The sequence below is a fragment of the Amblyomma mixtum genome, chromosome 10 (genome assembly GCF_055824585.1).
Source record: "Amblyomma mixtum isolate Tamu chromosome 10, ASM5582458v1, whole genome shotgun sequence".
Classification (NCBI taxonomy): Eukaryota; Metazoa; Arthropoda; class Arachnida; order Ixodida; family Ixodidae; genus Amblyomma; species Amblyomma mixtum.
This window is the reverse complement of record NC_143021.1, coordinates 144,212,034-144,233,268: the sequence shown is the minus strand read 5'-3', so window position 1 is coordinate 144,233,268 and position 21,235 is coordinate 144,212,034. Positions and strand designations below refer to the sequence as shown.

General features: G+C 52.0%; 2 protein-coding genes across 4 annotated transcripts in view; one reads left to right on the top strand and one right to left on the bottom strand.

Annotated features, from left to right (window-relative positions):
• The window catches only part of LOC149327183 (uncharacterized), a 128,592-nt gene extending 127,535 nt beyond the window's left edge, over window positions 1–1,057 (bottom strand). For all 3 annotated transcript variants that reach the window (XR_016285903.1, XM_089562341.1, XM_089562342.1), the window contains exon 1: window positions 768–1,057. The gene's annotated coding sequence lies outside the window, so the exon portion shown is untranslated. The remainder of the gene's footprint in view (window positions 1–767) is intronic.
• A 12,109-nt stretch (window positions 1,058–13,166) lies between these two features.
• On the top strand, window positions 13,167–20,418 carry LOC149327182 (uncharacterized). Its single transcript, XM_089564809.1, has 2 exons — window positions 13,167–14,993; window positions 20,399–20,418. The coding sequence occupies exons 1-2, from the start codon at window positions 13,472–13,474 to the stop codon at window positions 20,416–20,418; spliced, it is 1,542 nt and encodes a 513-aa protein (XP_089420935.1). The 5' UTR covers window positions 13,167–13,471.
• Window positions 20,419–21,235: the final 817 nt, after the last annotated feature.

The window sequence follows — 21,235 nt, the reverse complement described above, 5'->3', positions numbered from 1 at the left end:
CAGCGTCTTTCAACGCTGCCAGGGAGTCTACAGAACGCCATCGCCCATTTGGTTCTACGCCTCGCTCGTCAGTAAATTGGTTTTTGAGGAAAGGAAATGTATCTGTCTCTCATTTGTCGGTGGACACCTAAACCTCGCCGGAAGGGAATGGAGGAGGATGAGAGTGAGTGAAGACACCGTATTCACTAGACGCGCCTTTGTTCATTCCAAACCGTCGAGCTGGCATGGCGGAGTGGATAGCATGCTCGGCTCTCACGCCGAAGACCGGGGTTCGATTCCCGAGCTCGACCAATTTCTTAATCGGTTTTATTTATTTATATGGCCTGACTAGTAAAGCTAATTAGGCTAATTGGGTATTTAAGCAATTAACTAAGCTCAGTCCCACTTGGAGCATCACTATACGATCCCCTCAATTGGTTGCATGGTTACTAGCCAAAGTATAATTGGCCCCGTTTGAAATTCGCGCACTGTGACGTCACGACCGTTTCCACCAATTGAAAAGCGTGACATTTTCTGTCGAAAACTGCTGCTTACAACGATGAGACATTAAATGCTTCCGCCTTAATACTATCGAGTCCAGCTCCGGCCGGCACTACCGATGCTACGCGCTCAACAAAATGGCAAAAAACGTGGCCAAACACGAACATTATCTCTTTGTCCGGTACACACCCATCGTTTCTACGTCACATACCCTGGATGCTACAAGAAAACCTATTAACCACTCTGCGCAACAAAGAACTCTTCGGTAGGAACTTGTTTTCGCTTACCGTGGAGGTCTGGTAGGCAGGATGAAGTGCGACGCGCTGTGCCGAAGTCTTCTTCCAGAGTCGACGTGCGAGCGATGTCGCGTCACTGTGGGCAGCAACTAAACCCCGTCGGCCGTCCGCTCCGAACTGGCGACAACCACTTCGGGTGAAAGCGCGTGTGGAGAGAAGCCTCCGAAGACCAAACAAAGGGGAAGAGGAGGGAAGAAAGTGTGCGAGGAGGAATCCCCACGTGCAACGCCATCCGGGTATCGGCATGGCTAGCATGGCTCGTCTCGACCACGGTGGTCTCGACGCGCGCTCTCCCGCTCTCTCCTTACGGCCTGAGCAGGCGCCGAGAGGACAAAGCATTTTTCTCTGCGCTGCCCCACCGCTGAAATCCGCGAGAAGGCGCTGCGCGCCGACCCTTCCTGCGGCAGCGCGGGGCCGATTTTGCGCATTCACCGCGCACGGGCGCATTGTTGCACGTGTCTGACGGTGTCGGTTTTGTCGCTGTGTTCAGCTCGTGAACGAAAGGTCTCCCATGTGCCTCAAGCCTCGCCGCCCGCATGGAGCGTTTTTTACCCGCGAAATCGCGTCGCTCGCCGGACGCCCGCGCCAGCGTCGACGAATTCACTCCCGCATTGTCAGCAGCCGAGCGGCGCTGACCATGCGGGACTCATAGCCTGTGTCCCAAAGCGACTCAGGCTATGAGAGACGCCGCAGTGAAGGGCTCCGGAAATTTAGACCACCTGGGGTTCTTTAACGCGCACTGACATCGCACAGCACACGGGCCTCGAGAATTCCACCTTCATCGAAATTCGGCCGTCGCGGCCGGGATCGAACCCGCGTCTTTCGGGTCAGCAGCCCAACGCTGTAACCACTGTGCCACCGCGGCAGGTAAAAGATGCATGCAATCGGAAATCAAGCCTTGAGTCCACAACAACACCAAGGTCTTGTACACGGGCAGCACGAGAGATTTTCACGACAAGAAAGGCATAATCAAACTTGAATGCGTCACAGCTTCGAGCGAGGGACAAAACGGAAGTTTTTTTTTAATGTTCAATTCAAGGCGATGCATTGTCAGATTGCAAGCGGTGGCAGTCTTCTAAGTTCTCATTCTTACGGAATATGAAATAATCTGCCCAGAGCAAAACCCTCGTGTTCATGACGAGTAACGGCAAAAATACGGTAATACGGTAATAAACGGTAATAAATACCAAAGATAACAGCGGTCCTAAGTTCGAGCGTTGAGGCACTCCCTATGATATAAGCTCGTCCAGTGGCGGTCGTAAGGGGGGGTGGGGGGAGAGGGGCAATGCCCTTCCCCCCGCCCCCAAAAGCCTTTGCACATTTTCCCTGAAGTCCGTTTTCGGGCTCTCAAAGGGCGAAATGTGATTTTTGACGTAGAAATGGAAAGCTTTTTCGTGTGTGATGCGTCAAGTTGTCCCCTACTTTTTACGTTCACCGTGTGAGCCGCTGCCTTATTTTACACAATTCTACGTTGTACAGGTTTATTTATTTATTTATTTTGGTACCTCAAACACCTCAAAAAATGCCATTACATGAGGAGTGGGCTGTACAGAAATATCAACAAAAACGAACATATTTACAATGCCAACATCAAGGCTCAGTATGCAAAACGCTCAAATGCTTTAGAATACTTAAGAAAAAACAAGATAAGAATAAAAGACAGGAAGAAGCGCTGAACGGTGGGTAAGAATTAAATAACGGATTAGAGAAGTATTTTGATTTGGGCTAGTTGGTTCATATCTTGAAAGTAGTTCGGACGGCGCGAAAACAACAAAGACAAAGGAGACACGAACACGACAGGACGGGCGCCAACGGATTAGAGAACAAAAAACGGATTACAGAACAGTAAAAACCGCATAGTAAAACAAAGTGCGATAGGTCAATGTTAGAAAGGAAAGGTACACAAAAACCTAAAATCTGTCTAAAGATTTAGGCTGATCTTTGAATGCAAGCATGTCTTCTATTATTACAGCGGCATTGGGAAGGTCGTTCCAATCTTTTGCTGTTCGGATGAAGAAAGACTGCGCAAATGTTTGTGTTTTTGGACAAGGGTGTGACACCTGGTGATTGTTTTGTGACGAGCTGAAAACAGGGAGTGTTTTGTGGCGTAGACGCTTAACGGGAATGAATAGTGGAAACGATAAAAAAGGGCTAGTTTTAAGCGGTGCTTTAATAATTGCACGCTGGATCGGTTCTTTAGACTGGTTACACTTGCGTGGGATGAATAATCGGAGTGAGCAAATCTAATTCTGATGGATAGTTACTATGCTCTCAGGAAGGTATTCCTCCTGTGGATTCCAAGTGGCGGCTGCATATTCTAATTTTGGACGCATTAATGTGGTGTAGCCTAGTAATTTTACTTGTGCTGGGGCAAACTTCATTGAGCGTCGAAGATAGCCAAGGAAACGGCTGGATGCTGCAGTGGTGTGGTTGATGCGCGTTGACCACGTAAGATCACCAGACAGGTGTAATCCAAGATATTTGTATGCTTTAGTAGCATGTAAATGAGAACCGCGTGTACAGTAGCTATGTGGTATTAAGTTAGAGCGTCTATGGAAATGCATGAGCTTACACTTAGCAATATTTAAACACATTTGCCATTTTTCACACCAGTTCCCTACAGCTAGTAAGTCACGCTGTAAGCTAATACTGTCTTACAACAGTATCAGTTATACAACGGATTGGTAGTTATACGACTGCAATTCGCACGTATCGAGGGATCGTGGTCCTGTCATGCCCCCACAGTTACTTTTATGCTTCGTGACTCGCACTATCATTCAGTTTGAAATATTGTGAGATAAATATATCAATTTTTGTCGTGTCCGGTCGCTGTGTTGAATGCAGCGAAAGACGAACACGGTACTTTAAGACTTTGTTTATTTAAAGCTGATGAGGGTGTGACCAGCGTCGACCGAGGCAGGAGCCGAACTGGCCGTCCGAAGAAAGGAGGGAGTGGAGAAGCGTCCATGGGAGGGAGTGGCTTCCCAAAACAGGAGGAGGATGCGGGGGCGCACCGTGGGGGCAAGTGGCCGTTCGGACGGGACACTGCAGGGGTAACACACACACAAAAGCAATAAGGGGACACAACACTTCCTTCCCCCTTAGAAAGTTGCCTGGTATCGTGCAGGGGGTCGGCGCCCACGCGTAGAGGCGCGCTGGCTTTGTGCGCTCGGGGGAGAAACACTTGTTGGCTGGCTGTTGTTCGCTGTGTCTCCTAGGTCTGTCCTGGGCGAAGTCTCTTCTTCCGGGGAGAGGTGCCAGGCTATGTGGGAAGATGGTGCACGTGTTCTCTCCGCTGGCGGACAGCTCTCAGACGGCGTCGTAAATCTGCGCAGCTGGTTGAGATGTCGGCGTGCTACTGTGCCATGCATGTTGACGAGCCAAGAGCGCAGGCCTATGCGTCTGACAATTGTAGCTTCCTCCCAGCGTGGCTTTTTGAGGAACTGGCGGGCGAGGACGCGCTGCCCCTCATTAAGCGCACCGCAGCGCGGAATTGGTTTTTCTTCCCGGAACGTCTCTGCCTTTGGCTCGGGGAGGATGGCTGTGAGCTGGGTTCGCATTGCGCGCTCGAACATCTTTTTCGCTGGGGTCTGGCCTGTTGTGCTCTGAACCGTCGTGTGCTGCTTGAAGAGAAAGCGCGCAAGGCGGCGCTGCAGTGAGCCTGTCTGATCTCTTTCAAGGGCGCGTTTTAGCTCGGCCACGTAGCGCTCAGCTTGTCCGTTTGTCGCTGGGTGGCAGGGGGCCGATGTAACTGATGAGATCCCGTTGTCGCGATAAAACTTGAGGATCTCCGCAGACACAAACGGTGTTCCGTTGTCCGATACTACCTTGCGTGGCAGGCCGAACGTTGCAAACAGTGATCGGAGGTTGTCAATGACTGCTGCTGAAGTCGTCTGTCCCATTTGCCTTATCTCAAGCCACTTTGTGTAGGCGTCTACGACCACAAGGAAAGTGCAGCCCTCAATTGGTCCTGCAAAATCAATGTGCACTGTGTGCCAGGGTGTGTCTGGCTTTTCCCATTCTGGGACAGGAGCTTTCGGCGGGGCGCACCGGCTGCTCTGGCAAGGCTTGCATTCTCGCACCACTGTTTCGATGTCGTTGTCAATGCCAGGCCACCACATGTAGCTTCTGGCACACTTTTTCATTGCAACGATGCCCCGATGTCCGGCGTGGATGAGAGACATAGCTTGTGCGCGTAGTTCTCTCGGAATCACAACTCGGAACCCAAATATGATACAGCCGCGATGGGTGCTCAACTCTGTAGCTCGCCTGCGGTAAGCGTCGAAGTTGTCCCCTTTGAGTTTGTGCACGTTGCCTTGTTGAACAGCTGTGTAAACTAGCCGGAGAGCTGCGCACTTCTGCGTAGATGCTGCAACTGTGCCTGCTGTAAGCGGAGGTTCTGGCAGTGCTTCGGACATCAGAACGTCTCCTGGTGGAAATGGTTCGTCAACAGTTGCGTCTAGTGGCAGACGGCTTAGCGCATCGGCGTTTTGATGTTTACTCTCATTGCGGTAGACCAGAGCGTAGTCGTACGCTGAGAGTTTGATGCACCAACGTGTCATTCGCGGAGACAAAGTTGGTGGCATAGGCCTTTGTGGTCCCAGAATGCCCAATAGCGGTCGGTGATCGGTTATAAAGGTCACCTTTCGGCCGGCAATGTACTGGTGAGAATGTGTCGCCGCGTAGACGATGGCTAGCCCTTCTTTGTCAAGTTGCGCGTAGTTGCGTTCTGCTTGCGACAACGTACGTGAGGCGAAGGCGATGGGAGCTTCCCTTCCTTGCTCGTCAGTTTGCGATAGAACCGCGCCGACTCCGTACGGTGATGCGTCGCAAGCCAAAAGCAGAGGCTTCCTTTCGTCGTAGTGGCGGAGGACTGTACATCTTCGAATCAGGTCTTTCAGGGCATCGAATGACTGCTGATGGCGTGGCGACCATGTCCATGTCACATCTTTCCGAAGGAGTTGGTATAAGTCGTTGGCCACGGTAGCTCTTTGTTCCAAGAACCGGTCGTAGAACGTCAAGAGTCCGAGAAAAGCCTGTAGCTCCTGCTTGTTTGTTGGAGCTCGTGCTTCTGTGATCGCTCGCACTTTGTCCTCGGTAGGGTGAATGCCTTATGCATCAATTCTGTGTCCCAGAAATTGCACCTCTGGCACCGCAAAACAGCATTTCGCTTTGCTTATGCGCAAATTTGCGTTTGCTAGCCTTTCGAGAACGAGCTCTAGGCGCACTGCATGCTCTTCAGTGGAAGTGCCACTGATGATGACATCATCAAGGTAGACACAAACTCCTGGGAGGCCCTGAAGAACTGTCTCCATGAATTTTTGAAATATGGCTGGGGCTGCAGCTACGACAAAAGGCAGTCGCTTGACTTTGTACAAGCCCTTCAGTGTGTTGATTGCCAATAACTCAGCAGATGACTCGCTCACCTTGAGCTGCTGATACGCCTGGGTGAGGTCCAATGTGCTGAAGACTCTTGCGCCACGTAGCACACTGAATACTTCTTCAGGTGTCGGACGAAGACGCTTTAGTCGCAAGATTGACGGTGCTCCGGTAGTCTCCGCAGAGGCGTATGGTTCCGTTCTTCTTGTGAACTACGACAAGTGGTGTGGCCCATTCTGAATGTTGCGTCGGCTCGATGACACCATGCTGCTCCAGTTTGTCCAACTCCTTTTCAACTGAAGCTCGGAGAGCAAACGGCACCGGCCTGGCCTTCAGAAAGTTTGGTTGCGCGTTGTCCAACAACTCCAGTGTGACCGGGGGCCCTTCGTTTCCTGGAATCTCTTCCGAGAATACTCTTTCGTATTTCTCTTGCAGTTGCTCAACCATGTTCTGGCTCGGCGTCTGGTGTATGCCGCATATCGTCACGCCTAATGAAGAAAACCAGTTTCTCCCTAGAAGGCTTGATCCTGAGCCCTTCACAACAAGCAGAGGTAGCGTATGGGTCTGGCCGTTGTAGTTAACCTGCACGTTGGCAGAGCCCAATATTGGCAGATTCTGTCCTGACCACGCTCGCAGGTGCGTGTCGTCTTATTGCAGGGCGGGTGCGTCAGATGGCCATGAAGTTCGGAACGTGTCCTCACTGATCAGAGTACAGGCTGCGCCGGAGTCCACCTCGAACTTAATCAGCTGGTGATGTACGCTTACTTCTGTAAAAATCTTCGGTCGCGTGCCGAGATTCATGGTGTTCAGGTCGTACAACACAGATGGTGTTGCTGATGTTGTTCCATGGAGATCAGATAGCGGCGTATTCTCTGAGGCGTTGACGCTGTGATGAGGCTGGGAAGGTGACTTTATCTTGGCAAGTCTCCGTTTCGTAATGCATGCTCTCTCGATATGCCCTCGCCTGTGGCAAAAATTACACGTGGCTGACTGGAATCGACATCCCTGGGGGTTGTGTTGGTCGTCACACCGCCAGCAGCGTTGTGCCTTTTTAACCGATTTTGCAACAACAGAAGGTTTGCGCACCTGACTGCTTGTTTGGTGTACCGGCTCGGTGTTCCGGCGAATCTCTCTCTGCTGGTGACCGGCGCTCTCCGCTCGAACGGCGATGTCGTAAGCTTTGCTGAATGTGAGGTCCTTCTCAGCGAACAGGCGCTGCTGCAGTGACTCATCAGTAAGTCCGCACACAAATCTGTCGCGTAACATCACGTCCAAGGGAAGCATGGAGGTGTTAGCAGAAGAAGCTGCGTCTCTTTCCTGCCCGGTAGCTGTTGTCGACAGCGTTCCAAAATTGCAGTCGGCAGCGAGCTTCTTGACCGCGGCTACGTAGGCGCTCACAGTTTCTCCTTCCAGTTGATCTCGTCGTTGGAAGCGAGCCCGGCTGTAGACCTCGGATGGCCTTGGGTCGTAGTGCTTTTGCAGTGCTGATACGATGCCGTCGTAAGACACTGCCGCTGGTGTGCTTGGCTGAAAAAGGGCGCAGACAGTATCGTAGGTCTGCTCCCCGCACAGCGTCAGCAGGTTGGCTCTCTTCAAGGCTGGGTCTGTGATGTTGTTAGCTTCAAAGTAGAACTGAAGGCGTCCAACCCACGATGACCACGATGAGCCGTTGAATTCTGGTATCTGATTGGGAAACCCTCGCGTAGCCACGGCTTGTCAATAGCGTTGCGTAGCGCGGGTCGAATCCACTTTCTCGTCGCCACTGTCGTGTCCGGTCGCTGTGTTCAATGCAGCGAAAGACGCACACGGTACTTTAAGACTTTGTTTATTTAAAGCTGATGAGGGTGCGACCAGCGTCGACCGAAGCAGGAGCCGAACTGGCCGTCCGAAGAAAGGAGGGAGCGGAGAAGCGTCCTTGGGAGGGAGTGGCTTCCCAAAACAGGAGGAGGATGCGGGGGCGCACCGAGGGGGGCATCGGCGACAGCGCGCGAAGAGGGGGCAAGTGGCCGTTCGGACGGGACACTGCAGGGGTAACACACACACAAAAGCAATAAGGGGACACAACAATTTTGTTTCTGTATCTTATGGGGTTTTAACGCCCCAAAGCGACTCAAACTATAGCCTCGTATACATGGAACCCGACGTTGCGGGTCGGGTCGGGGTGCGCCAGATGTCGGGCTAACCAACCCGACCCCACCGCGTTTACATGAACCGGTTTCCGGTCGGGCAGAGATCGTCGCTACCCCTAGCGTCGAGCAAGCAAACCACACGCATGCTAGAGGAGGAGGAACGCGCTGACGAAAAGTTCCCTTTCCGGACTGGTGCTCTTTCCCGTCGGCTGGTTTGCACGTTCGCGTGCGCGCTCCCTTCGAAGCCGGCCGCGGCTCGGTTTGATTTACAATGGGTGTCTCCGCTGCTGCGTTGAGCTTCATGTTATGTTTGAATCAGCTCTATTTCATGGAGGTTTTAGTTTCATGGACGAATGTGCACAACATGGTACTTGATGTAACGTCAAAACGTTCGCTTCCGCCGCTTCCGAAGCCTCACGTCAAAATGGTCTCGTTCAAGACTGAGCGACGACTGGTCCGATCCGAACAGCTCCTAAAATCCGCGAATAAATTACCCGGGAGGTCACACAAGGACGACTTTTTCAATATTTACAAGCGTAAACCTTTTCTTCATGTTCTTCCAGCAGGTGCGCAGCTGTTCCCATGTAAAATTATTACCCATACCGCGCATCTCCCGCTCCAATTCTTTATATACGTCTTGATTTCGCTGTCGCTTGCTGTCGAGTGCTTCGCTGAGGTGCGCGCTCCATCTTTCGACAGCAGCGCCATCTTGCGTCTGGTTGATTTCGCCGCCATGTTGGCTTGGGTGGCCATACAGGCAGCGAGTACTCACCGCGCTGTTCAGCCTTATCCGAGTATTAATTTTTGCATGATTTTGACCTGCAAAGTGTTGCACTGTATGCACTCAGCAACTGTGAACAAAATGGTTCCTGCTTCGGCGAGCGGCAACGCAGATGTTTCCCTGCAAGTTGTGCCGAAAATCGACAATGGAGGTGCGCTTCTACTCAAGTGTGCGAAATTCATTTAACGGCTTTCTGGTATCTATAAAGGAGACTTTTATCAATGCGAGCACGAAACTTGCTGAGCGCTTCTATGTTGTAGTTATAATTATAATAGAAAAACCGCTCCGTTCCGGGCTAACAGCAGTGTTGCTGTCAAGCGCTCAAGCGGTCTGCCCTGCGTTGCGCCGGTGACACGAACAGATTGAAACTGCGTTCGACCAAGTCTTTCACTACATTTACCCTCTGCACTGTCCTGAAAAACGGTACTTTCTGTAGTGCTACATGGAGAAGGCACCGCTGGAGCGCATAAGCGCACAGAATTCTGTTGCGGCTTTTGGCTTTGCATAAATTTCTTGATTACCTCGTACTAACGGTAAAATAGCTGGTGAAGCTTGCAAATTTAGGGTGGTCCACTCTTAGCGTGAACATGCGAGTGTGTGGCAGCGCTCTTCGGAGCGCCAGTGCATCCGTCGGCGCGGCGCGTCGAAGCAAAGTGTCGCAGGAACAGAGGAAACTGGATGTGGAGCTTCGCGTCGTCTGACATTTCGCTAAACTCGGAAAAGGATGTAGTAGAAAGGCATCTGGCCTTCGAACGCGATATAATTTACACACTCGAAACTGGTGCACATGTTGTGACAGTTCCTGAGGAGTGTATCTGTTTGGTCCGTCTCGGGTGCGGCCTCTGATTAATGCCGAAAGAGCGAAAAAGTGCATGCGTGTGGTCGGGTGGGCACTGCGTGCCTGTTGATTGCACGTCCCTAATAGGCACATTTTTTTTAAAACAATCGGCGCTTTGTATTATGGCGTCAGTTGAAAATAGTATTTGGTCGATGAGGTGTCACGATGCAAGGTGGACACGTCAAAGCTGCGGCCCTCAGTTTTTTAAGTCCTGCTGGTTTATCGGATATTTACTGCAAGCTGTGGCATTTGTGCAATGCATCATGGCTTTGAAGTACTGTCAAGTAGCTAAGTTTACAGTGTCGTTAATAATCAGTCGCCAGTGTCGGCAGTTATAACAGAAATGTTTCACGTAACCCGCAATGCTGCTGCATCATTTACCCAAATTATTATGTTTTGATTTTGCAAGGGTCACAGACGACACATATCTTAGCGACATCAGCAGTAGGTGCTCGCGTGTAAGGTATGTGTAGCTGAAACAGCCCGCAACCGCACAGCCGCCGTGGCTCTCTGTGTTCTTCACACTGCTCCGCTTCAAGCCGCCTTCGCTTCCTGTAGTTGTTTGAACAGCAGACGACTGCGCAGTGCTTTCCCGAAGACCTCGTTTCAGCTTTAATCGCACATACACCCAAATCGGGCTACTACAGCTAAGCAACCGTATACAATAAACACGGAGAACCGCAGAGAACGCACGGGACGCACGGACACCGCCTTTCCGAACAAGCTAGAGAGGAGGAAAGCAACATGGCGGTGTTCGGCGCACATCTGGAAAAAATATCTCCGAGTTCCTGATCAGCGCCAGCCAGACCAGAGAGGAGGAAAGAGAGGAGGCAGGAGAGGCGGCGCTAAACCTATGCGGCAGCGTATACATGCTCCTTCCAGCCGGGTCGGGCAGAGTCAACCCACCCCCTGCAGTCGGGCTGGCCCAGCTCGACTCGACGGTCCCTTAGCTCTACCCCCTAGCGTATACATGAGCCCGACAACCGGTTCTCGGCCCGACAGCCCCCTTAACCCGACTTTTGTCGGGCTCATGTAAACGACCAGTATGAGGGACGCCGGAACGGAGGGCTCTGGAAATTTCGACCGCTTGTGGTTCTTTAACGTGCACTGATATCGCACACTACAAGGGCCGTTAGAATTTTTCCTCGATCGAAATTCGACCGCCGCGTAAATATATACGAATTATATAAGTTAATGGTTCCGTTTGCGATATTCATATATAAATCCTAAATAGATATCAATTACATATGAATATTGTTCACGTAACCATTAGCATCCAAAGCATGAGTAATGGTATAACACCTTATCGTTCGCAATTGATTTTTCAATTTTTCAACGACATAGTGCACAAAAATTGTTGTACAAATAGAGTGTAAATAAAAAAATCATTGTTTCTTTTTTTTCTTTTTTGGTATACGGAAGTCCGTCCGCCACCCCTAGAACCAATCGCTGGGACCGCCACTCAGCTCGTCGGACACACAGCCGGAAAATAAACCAGATTGCGACGGCCGCCAGAGCAGCTTTTGAGCCATTTGCAGAACATATTCAAAGCCCATATTTTTCCCATCGACATCAGAAGTACCTAATGGGAAACCGCGTAGAAAGAGTTAGTCATCTCAAAGTAGATTATTACCGCGTTTACATGAGAGCGACAGCAGAGAATCGCATTTATATAAACGGTGATAATCCGCTTGGAAAGCGCGTCGCATCAATGCGCCAGACGGGGGCAGATTTAACGCAAGGCAGCTTTAACGCAAGCACTTCCCGACCTTATGGCCCAGGTCACTGACTCGGTCCTTAAAGCCGTGCAGCCCTGGGTCAGCACCCAAATTAAGAACGCCACTAGCTGCGATTCCCCTCACCTCAAACGTAAGACAGCCTCCCGCCAGGCAGCGAAGGAACACGGTTCAGGCTCGGCAGCTGTTGGGTCGGTGCGGCCCCTCGCTGGGGTTGCGCTGGCTCCCGGCCAGAGCTAGTCCGCTCGCCCGTAAATAAATAACACAAGATGGCTAGCACATCTAATAGGAATGATAAAAACCTTGAAAAATTCGAAATCATACAATCGAACTGCAGGGGTTTCAGAGCTTGGAAAAAACGGTCACACCTCCAGCTTTACCTGCAGTCCCTAGGTGACATGCCGGCACTCGTTGCCCTGCAGGAGCCCGGCATAGACGCTAAATTATCAGGCTACAGCACCTTTCAGGGGGGCCTCTCTACGTGCATCCTGGTGAATAAGGCTTACACCGGGGTTCAGGTCGACTTAGACTAGTACCAAGCAAGAATATACAATGGTCCGGGTACTGCCTCTCAGACGCCGCGACCCGTCAATACATATCCTCAACATATACTGCCTGTCACAAAATTCGGCGCATTTTAGAAACAAAGAAAGAAAAACCGCCGCGCGCACGGCGTCTCGCCGGCGCGAGCCCAACGGGAGAGAGGGAAAGCTCTGCCGAGCGCGTGCCTCTCTCTCCACCGCCACGGCGTGCGCTGAGGAAATGAGTCATCCCCGCCGATTATTCTCGAACATGCGAGTCGGTTCTACAGCTGACGGGGGGAAAGGGCGTAGCCTTGCGTGCACTAAGACACGTCCCCCTCGCCCGTCGGCGTCGGCGCCACTCAAGAACACGCTCGAAACTTCGAGATGCGACCCCCGACCTCTGACCAATGGGGACGCGCGGCCGGTGAGAAGAGGAAAGGGAGACAGCACTGCCAATGCCGCGTGTATGTGCGCGCCTACTCGGGCGCGAACAACAAACAGACGGGAGAGCGAGCCTATAAAAGAGGACGTTGACAGCTATCAGTCAGTCCGGACCGCCGTTTAAGCTTCATCGAAGCGCGCCCGTTCGACTCCCGGGGAAAACACCACTCGGCCAGCATCGGACCAACGAGGCAACGGTCGCCAGTCTGCGGGACGGCATCGTCGTGGAACTCTGGTCGTCGGACTGCCGCAGTGCCCGGTGAACAAATTGTGTTTTGCTTGTTTACCTCTCTCTCCTGTTTTAGTGCACTTTAGGTGTAATATTTCCTTTGAATCGTATTCTCTCTCGAGTTTAACTTTGCACGAATTGCATTGTTTGTTAATCACTTGGAATGTGTTTGTACTAGTGTTTGTGAAACCCTCTGTATCGTCTCTTTGCTATATAAACTTGTTTTGTTTTTTGAACCTTTGGCTCCGACCCATTCTCTGGCTTGCGACCAGCGAAAGCTGGGCACCGAACGCCCAAAAACCTCTTGTCACTTGGCAGCTGGTCTCCGCTGAGTTTGCCACGCTGAGTCGAGGGCATCTCCTTTGAGTCCGAGACCGCTACCCCCACACGTTCTAAGGGTGTCTGGGAGCTTCCCACGTAAAAGTGCGCGAAGTCTGGGTGACAATATATTCTGGCGTCCGCGACAGGACGTTTGGTGTTGCAAGCACAGAGAACGGAGAAAGAGTCAGAAGGAGTTTACGAATCGTAAACGAGTGTTAGCAGCAGAGCGATATTGTGAGGTGCCGCGCCGAAGCGGTTAGTGATGTTCACCGTGTAGAGGTATTCATTGCCTTGAATGTAGAGTTCGGTCTCCAAATATGAGCTTTAAGGAGCTAAAGGAGCTAGTAGAGGCCGGTCTCCAGATGGGGATGACCGGAGCCGAACTGCGTAAATGGGTGGACCAGGAAAGAGAGAAGGCCGAGAAAGAAAGAGAGAGGGCTCGGGAAGAAGCCGAAAAAGAAAGAGAGAGGGCTCGGGAAGAAGCCGAAAAAGAAAGAGAGAGAATTGAAAAGGAAAGGCAGAAGGCTCGAGAAGAAGCGGAGAAAGAAAAAGAAAGAGAATTTGAACGCGAAATGAAGCTGCTTGCCGCGAAACTGGAACTGCAACGTGGTGCGAATCAGTCAGCTGTAGTTCAGAGCACTAGAGAGGAAGGTAGCAGCTTGCGTATAGATGCCAGCAGGTTGCTTCCAAAATTTGATGAAAGAAGGGACGATCTCGACGCATTCCTTAAGCGATTCGAAGGGATCGCAGTGAGCCAGAATTGGTCAGACAGTGAGCGCGCCACCGTTCTAAGCACGTGTCTGAGTGGCGAAGCACTAGGTGTATTCGGGCGACTGTCTCCTGAAGACGCAGCAAGTTATGGCAAGGTGAAAGCCGCTTTGCTTAAAAGATTCCGACTCACCACCGAGGGATTTCGGGACAAATTCCGGACAGCAAAGCCCACAGACGGAGAAACGGCAACCCAATATGTGGCGCGATTAAGCCACTATTTTGATCGGTGGACGGAACTGTCGGAAATCGCACAGGAGTACAGTGCACTCCGCGAGCTGCTGATCAAGGAACAATTCCTGAGCAGTTGTCACCCGAACCTGGCGCTATACCTCAAGGAGAGAAGGGCCAAGACCCTCTCTGAAATGCTAGAACTTGCCGTCCAATTTCTTGAAGCCCAAGGAGGAACTAACCTGAGTAAAGTTAAGAATGCAAATTCTGAAAGCGCAGAGAAATCCGACAGCCGCGATACTCGATCCAGCCCAAAGCCTCCACCGAAGTGCTACCTGTGTAATAAGACAGGCCACTACGCATCTAACTGCCGCAACAGCGCTGCGAACGGTAGCCCGACAGCTTGTTTTAAGTGCGGCCAGAAGGGACACAAAGCCGCGGCTTGTTCCAGCCCGGGCAAGTCCGCTCCCCAGGTATCGTGCGTGCGGGCCTCCTCAGGTGACCACCTGGAGGAAGAAGACGAAAACGGCTTTGTCGAGCTGAAGAACGGCAAGAAGGTGCCCGTCGTGAACGCCGTAGTGAACACGCGACCTGAAGGCGGAATGCACAGGATGCCTGTCTCGGAAGGGAAAGTAGGGCCGCGAAGAATTTCAGTGCTGCGAGACACAGGAAGCAGCGCGGTCATCATAAAGCGAGGCTTGGTGCGAGATAAGGATCTCACTGGAACGAAGAGCCTTGTACGGCTAGTAGACGGATCCTTTCAGCGCTTACCAGAAGCTAGAGTACAGGTGCAGACTCCCTACTACAGCGGTAAACTCACTGCACTTTGCATGGAACGCCCCATATACGACCTCATATTGGGTAACATCAAGGGGGCAAAATTTCCCAAGGACCCAGACGGTAGCCGCGAGGGAGAAAAATCGGAATCCTGCACGCCAGAGCGTCGCAGCGATCGACAGGGAAAAAGGCGGCGAAGGAAGCGCGAGCGAGCTAGCGCAAGAAAGGAAGAAATGAAAGAATCACCGAAGAAGGAAGAACGGCAAAATGTAGCGCAGGAACGTTCCGCGCAAGAGAAGCCTTCTTCGCAAGAAACATGCGGAAACAAAGGAAACAGCGGTGAGAAGCTAGAGGATAAGCCAGCAAGTGGCCGCAGCGGAGCACGAATGCCGAAGGAAGGAAGGAAAAGCCAAAGAAGGACACGTGGAAACAACGAGTCTAGAATTTCTGCTAAGTTCAGCGTAAGGCAGGCTTTAGAAACGATTCTAGTCCTGATCGGCACCTTGCTTCGGCTGTTTTCCTGCCGCACTGTCGAATTCGGGAAGGAGACCAGGAGTGTGTTCACACCGGTTCTTATCGTGAGCCTCTGCGTTATGATGCAAGTGCCTTGGAACATGTCGATTGTCTTGTTCGCATGTGCATGCCGCCCCGAAAACTTTTTGTATGCTTGGGATATGAAAGAATTTCCCAGGGCAGAAAGCCAAGAGGCAGACATTGACAGAGCGAAAGAGTCGCGTAGGAAGGAGAGCCAGAAGTGCTCCCCAATTCTAGAACAGGGCCAGCCTGTTCGGCCTGAACCCAGTAAGACGAAATTGGGAGTATAGGCGAAGGTGTGCCACATACTTGTGTGCCTCCTGTATGCAATGTCGTGTTAATGCACTGCCCAAACGCAGCGTGTTTTTATGGGGATTATGAACATTGCATTGAGTTTTGTATGTAAAAACATCGTAGTATTGATGTATGTATTTTCATATGCAGTTTGTGAGCGCATGTATGTGCGCGCGAATTGTACCGCCGAAACGCGGCGTGCTTTGAAGTGTTGTGAAGTTTGGAGTGCACTCTGTCTATTGCACTGTGTTATGTATGTGAAAGCATCAAGGTATTGTAGTATGTACGTTAGCATTCGCCACTGACTTTGTGAGCGCATGCATGGGCGCGCGAATTTTGTGTTTTGTGAATATTGTTACACAATATTCTTAAAGGAAGGGGCAGTGTCACAAAATTCGGCGCATTTTAGAAACAAAGAAAGAAAAACCGCCGCGCGCACGGCGTCTCGCCGGCGCGAGCCCAACGGGAGAGAGGGAAAGCTCCGCCGAGCGCGTGCCTCTCTCTCCACCGCCACGGCGTGCGCTGAGGAAATGAGTCATCCCCGCCGATTATTCTCGAACATGCGAGTCGGTTCTACAGCTGACGGGGGGAAAGGGCGTAGCCTTGCGTGCACTAAGACACGTCCCCCTCGCCCGTCGGCGTCGGCGCCACTCAAGAACACGCTCGAAACTTCGAGATGCGACCCCCGACCTCTGACCAATGGGGACGCGCGGCCGGTGAGAAGAGGAAAGGGAGACAGCACTGCCAATGCCGCGTGTATGTGCGCGCCTACTCGGGCGCGAACAACAAACAGACGGGAGAGCGAGCCTATAAAAGAGGACGTTGACAGCTATCAGTCAGTCCGGACCGCCGTTTAAGCTTCATCGAAGCGCGCCCGTTCGACTCCCGGGGAAAACACCACTCGGCCAGCATCGGACCAACGAGGCAACGGTCGCCAGTCTGCGGGACGGCATCGTCGTGGAACTCTGGTCGTCGGACTGCCGCAGTGCCCGGTGAACAAATTGTGTTTTGCTTGTTTACCTCTCTCTCCTGTTTTAGTGCACTTTAGGTGCAATATTTCCTTTGAATCGTATTCTCTCTCGAGTTTAACTTTGCACGAATTGCATTGTTTGTTAATCACTTGGTATGTGTTTGTACTAGTGTTTGTGAAACCCTCTGTATCGTCTCTTTGCTATATAAACTTGTTTTGTTTTGTGAACCTTTGGCTCCGACCCATTCTCTGGCTTGCGACCAGCGAAAGCTGGGCACCGAACGCCCAAAAACCTCTTGTCACTTGGCAGCTGGTCTCCGCTGAGTTTGCCACGCTGAGTCGAGGGCATCTCCTTTGAGTCCGAGACCGCTACCCCCACACGTTCTAAGGGTGTCTGGGAGCTTCCCACGTAAAAGTGCGCGAAGTCTGGGTGACACTGCCCTCCGCATAAGCCGCGCGTAACTTTTAATGAAATCTTCCTTCGCGCGATAAAAATGGCAGCCAAAGAGCTTCTAGTGATCGTTGGAGACCACTTCGAACAGGCAAGAGGACGTAAGCTGGCCGAGCTCATCTCCACCCTCAGCCTCACGTTGCTCACGGACCCGGCGGATCCCACCCGAGTGGGGAATTCGGTAACCCGCGACACGTGTCCAGACCTTTCGTTAAAAATGCTAGAGCGGCTGCTTGGGAGAACTTGGGAGATTCTCTAGGCAGCGATCACCTCCTTCTCCGGATTACACTCATGGCGAAGGCAGCGCGCAAAAAATGGGGTCAGGCCAAGCTGACCGATTGGCACAAATTCCAAAATCACACTATCCCTCCCGTACTATTTTCCGGCGGCTACGCGGAGTGGGCTAACCACATATACAACATTCAGAAACAACACGTCACAACACTACAAACCACGGAAGAGATCCCCGCAGTGGACACCCACCTCCTGCATTTGAGGGAGGCGCGCCGGAGCTTAACTAAACGGTGGAAAAAGCAGAAAACTAATCGCAATTAAATTACGCGACCGCATAGCCAAATTCACAGAGCAAGCTGCAGCGTATGCTGCCGAACTCTCAGATTCAAATTCGATAGCACGCTGCGACGCCGCAGCTCATCAGATGAGCTAGAAGGGGACGTGGCCTCTCTTTCGCAGTCTAATCGACCCCTCCCAAACGAGAGGGGAGACGCAAAAGCAGCTCCGGCGGGCTCTGCAAGGGTATCAAGGTACGACGGCGCAACTTGCGGACAATCTGTGCGACAGATCTCTCTGTCGTACGGAGGACCCGCCTGGGCCTGAGTACATGTACTCTGGCAGGCCTAATGAAACACTTGATGCCCCTTTTGAGTTGCACGACCTTAAGGCGGCCTTAGCAAAAATGCGCCGGGGTACGGCTCCGGGACGGGATCACATAACAGCGAACCTGTTGGCGAACCTACCGGACTCAGCCTACCTCCATTTATTAGAATACATAAACCAGATCTGGGACGGGCGTCCACTCCCTCCCGAGTGGAAAACGTCACTTGTGACGTTTATCCCTAAAACAGGTAAGGCCGTGAATACGGACAACCTGAGGCCCATATCATTGACCTCATGTGCGGGCAAGTTTATGGAGACGATGGTTCGGGATCGCCTCTCTCCATACCTGGAGAGTAAGGCCTTCTTTGCAGTCACCATGTTCGGGTTTCGCCCCCACATGTCTGCACAGGATGTCCTTCTCCAGCTGCACAGGGATGTAATACGACCCACAACTATGCAACACAATGACAAAGCCATCATCGCCCTTGATCTGAAAGGGACTTTCGACAATGTTAAACACGGAAGCATCCTGGCCAACTTGAGTTCTACCGATTGTGGGGCTAGGGCCTACGCGTATGTAAGAGATTTCTTGACTAGTCGCCAGGCCTTTCTTCGGATTGAGGGCGAGGAATACGGCCCTTACATGATGGGAAAACGGGGTACCCCTCAGGGAGCGGTGTTATCACCGCTCCTGTTCAACATAGCTATGATGCGCCTCCCAAGCCAACTAGCCCGGGTGGAAGGCATTCAACACGCGTTATACGCAGATGACATTATAATTTGGACCACTGAGGGGAGCCTTGGGGACATGGAGGCCCGCCTTCAGCAGGCCGCTTCCATAGTCGACGCGCATGCTAATGACTGTGGGCTCCAATGTGCTCCAGCGAAATCAGAGCTTTTGCATGTCAGAGTGAACCCAAAGGATAGGACAGCAATTTGCATCTCTGTCAGGAGGTCCTATAAGAGAGGTGGAGGAGCTCCGTATTCTGGGCCTTTTCATTCACCACAGACTCAGACCGGACTCCACCATTCTGAAACTCAAGAGAGTATAGCGAACAGGTAGGGCGCATGATCCTCCGCGTTTCCAACAAGCGGGGCGGTCTGCGGGGCAGGGACACGCTTCGGCTCGTCTATGCCTTCGTGACTAGCCGGATCCTCTACGCCGTGCCATATCTCCGCACTACTAAGCAAGACGAGGCGCGAATAGACGCCATCATCCGCAAGGCAACTAAGCGAGCCCTGGATCTCCCGGTGGCTACCTCTAATGCCAAACTCAAGGCATTGGGGGTGCTAAACTCCTACCAGGAGCTGCGGGAGGCCCACCTCGTGAACCAATACACGCGGCTCATGCAGACGGCCCCTGGGCGCCGCCTGCTAAACCGCTTACACATCCAACACGACTGCACTCCAGAGGAGGCGGAGCGTATCCCAGTACTTTGGCGCCATATGCTCTGGGTCTCCCCGCTCCCCCGTAACATGGAAACCGACATGCACGTAAACAGGCGACAAGCGCGGGTCGGGCTCTTGAGAGACAACACGGCTCCCGACCCGGTGTGTATTATGTAGACGTAGCAGGGCCATCGCCTTTTACACGGCCGCTGTCGTCCACCAGGAAATGCACGTTGATGGACTCTCTTTTCGAGCCCCGAATTCAATGCCAGCCGAGGAAGTAGCGATAGCGCCTGCTGCCGCCCACGCCAATTCGAGAATCATCATTACGGACTCCCGAAAAGCATGTGATCATTACTTGGCAGGGGAGATCTCCCCCTTAGCTGCTTGTATTCTAAGACGGACTGCCACTTATCCAAACACCCAAAAGAATCATTTGTGCTCCTGGCCACCAGGGCTTACGAGGTAATAAGGCCGTTGACGCGGCTGCCCGAGCGCTTACTCACCGGGCTCCTCATCCCAGCTCTTCTGGCTCGGAGACTAACCAGCCGCTGCTGCGATTCAGGGAATTTATAACGCATTATAGCGACATCCACCGCCTTTTCCCGGCCCCTGCAAAGGGGCTGAGTAAGACAGAGGAGCGAACTTTAAGGCGCCTGCAGACAGGTACTCTACTCCGTCCTGCAATCTTAAAGCATTACGATCCTAACACGGATGGGCGATGCCCGCACTGTGGGGAGACTTGTGATATCTTCCACATGATGTGGGCATGTACTCAAAATCCCCACCTCCACCCTTCCCCTACCCCTTCCAGAGAGGCATGGGAGACTGCCCTGCTCAACTGCTCCTCGCTTGAGTTCCAAAGTGCTCTGGTGAAACGGGCGAGAGACGGGGCATTGTCATGCGGTGTCCCGGACTAGGGACGCCGACCATGTAGCGGGGCCACTCTGTGGCTCCCAAACTCTATTTTAGTAATTAAAAGTTTTCATCACCACCTGCTTTGCAAGTGCAAGATGCAGCAGTCACTCTCCTTCCTTTTATTTCTATCTCCAGCTCGTGAGGGTGTTTGTTGACAGCGGAGGTCAAGGATAAACCCAACAAATGTGACTTCATCGTCTTTGCAAAGCTTCACGCTTCACACCACTACGTGCTTTGCGTCATAGACAGCCTCCCCTTCTATCAAAAGCCGGGAGATCTCAAATTTCTTCTCAATGAAGTCATTGATGCTTGACAACGGAAGTTTCACTGAAACGAAATAAAAGATTTTGCCGCGTGAAAGAAAATAACACGCACGCGCCTCAACTGGAGTGATAATTTCGAATGGCCGAGCAAGCCAATAAACACAAACTAGATCATTACAGATTGTGACCTCATAAGGAAAGAGTCAGCAAAATTACCCTGCGCGGGATAAACAAACATTCGCCTGAAGCTCGAATGGCAATACCGTCGCGGTCGGTGCGCAAGAATGCGCGGCGTGAAATGCAGAACACTGACATTTAAACATTTATCCGCGTCGTCTCCAACTGTCGAACCTGACTGCTGTACAAAGTTCTAGGGAGAGTCGAACAACGCCGCTTCCGCCGGCGCTGCCTGAAAGCGCTCGGCACCTGTCACAGAGAAATCTTATTACCGATATTCAGTGGCCGAGTAAATTCTCTTCCTTCTTCAGGTTCATTTGCTTTTCTTCGGGGGAGTTCAGCCTCCTCCAAACGTGAGTAGTTCGGTGGTGTTTTGAAGCACAGGAGTCCAGAAGCAGACGGTACGAAAGGGAAATTATATTTACAGAGTATATACAAGGCAAACTCAGTTGCAGAAGCGTGAAGTCACACAGACGTTCAAGTACTGTAACTTAGAGGGTACTTATCTCACACAGAGATGCTATTTCACACA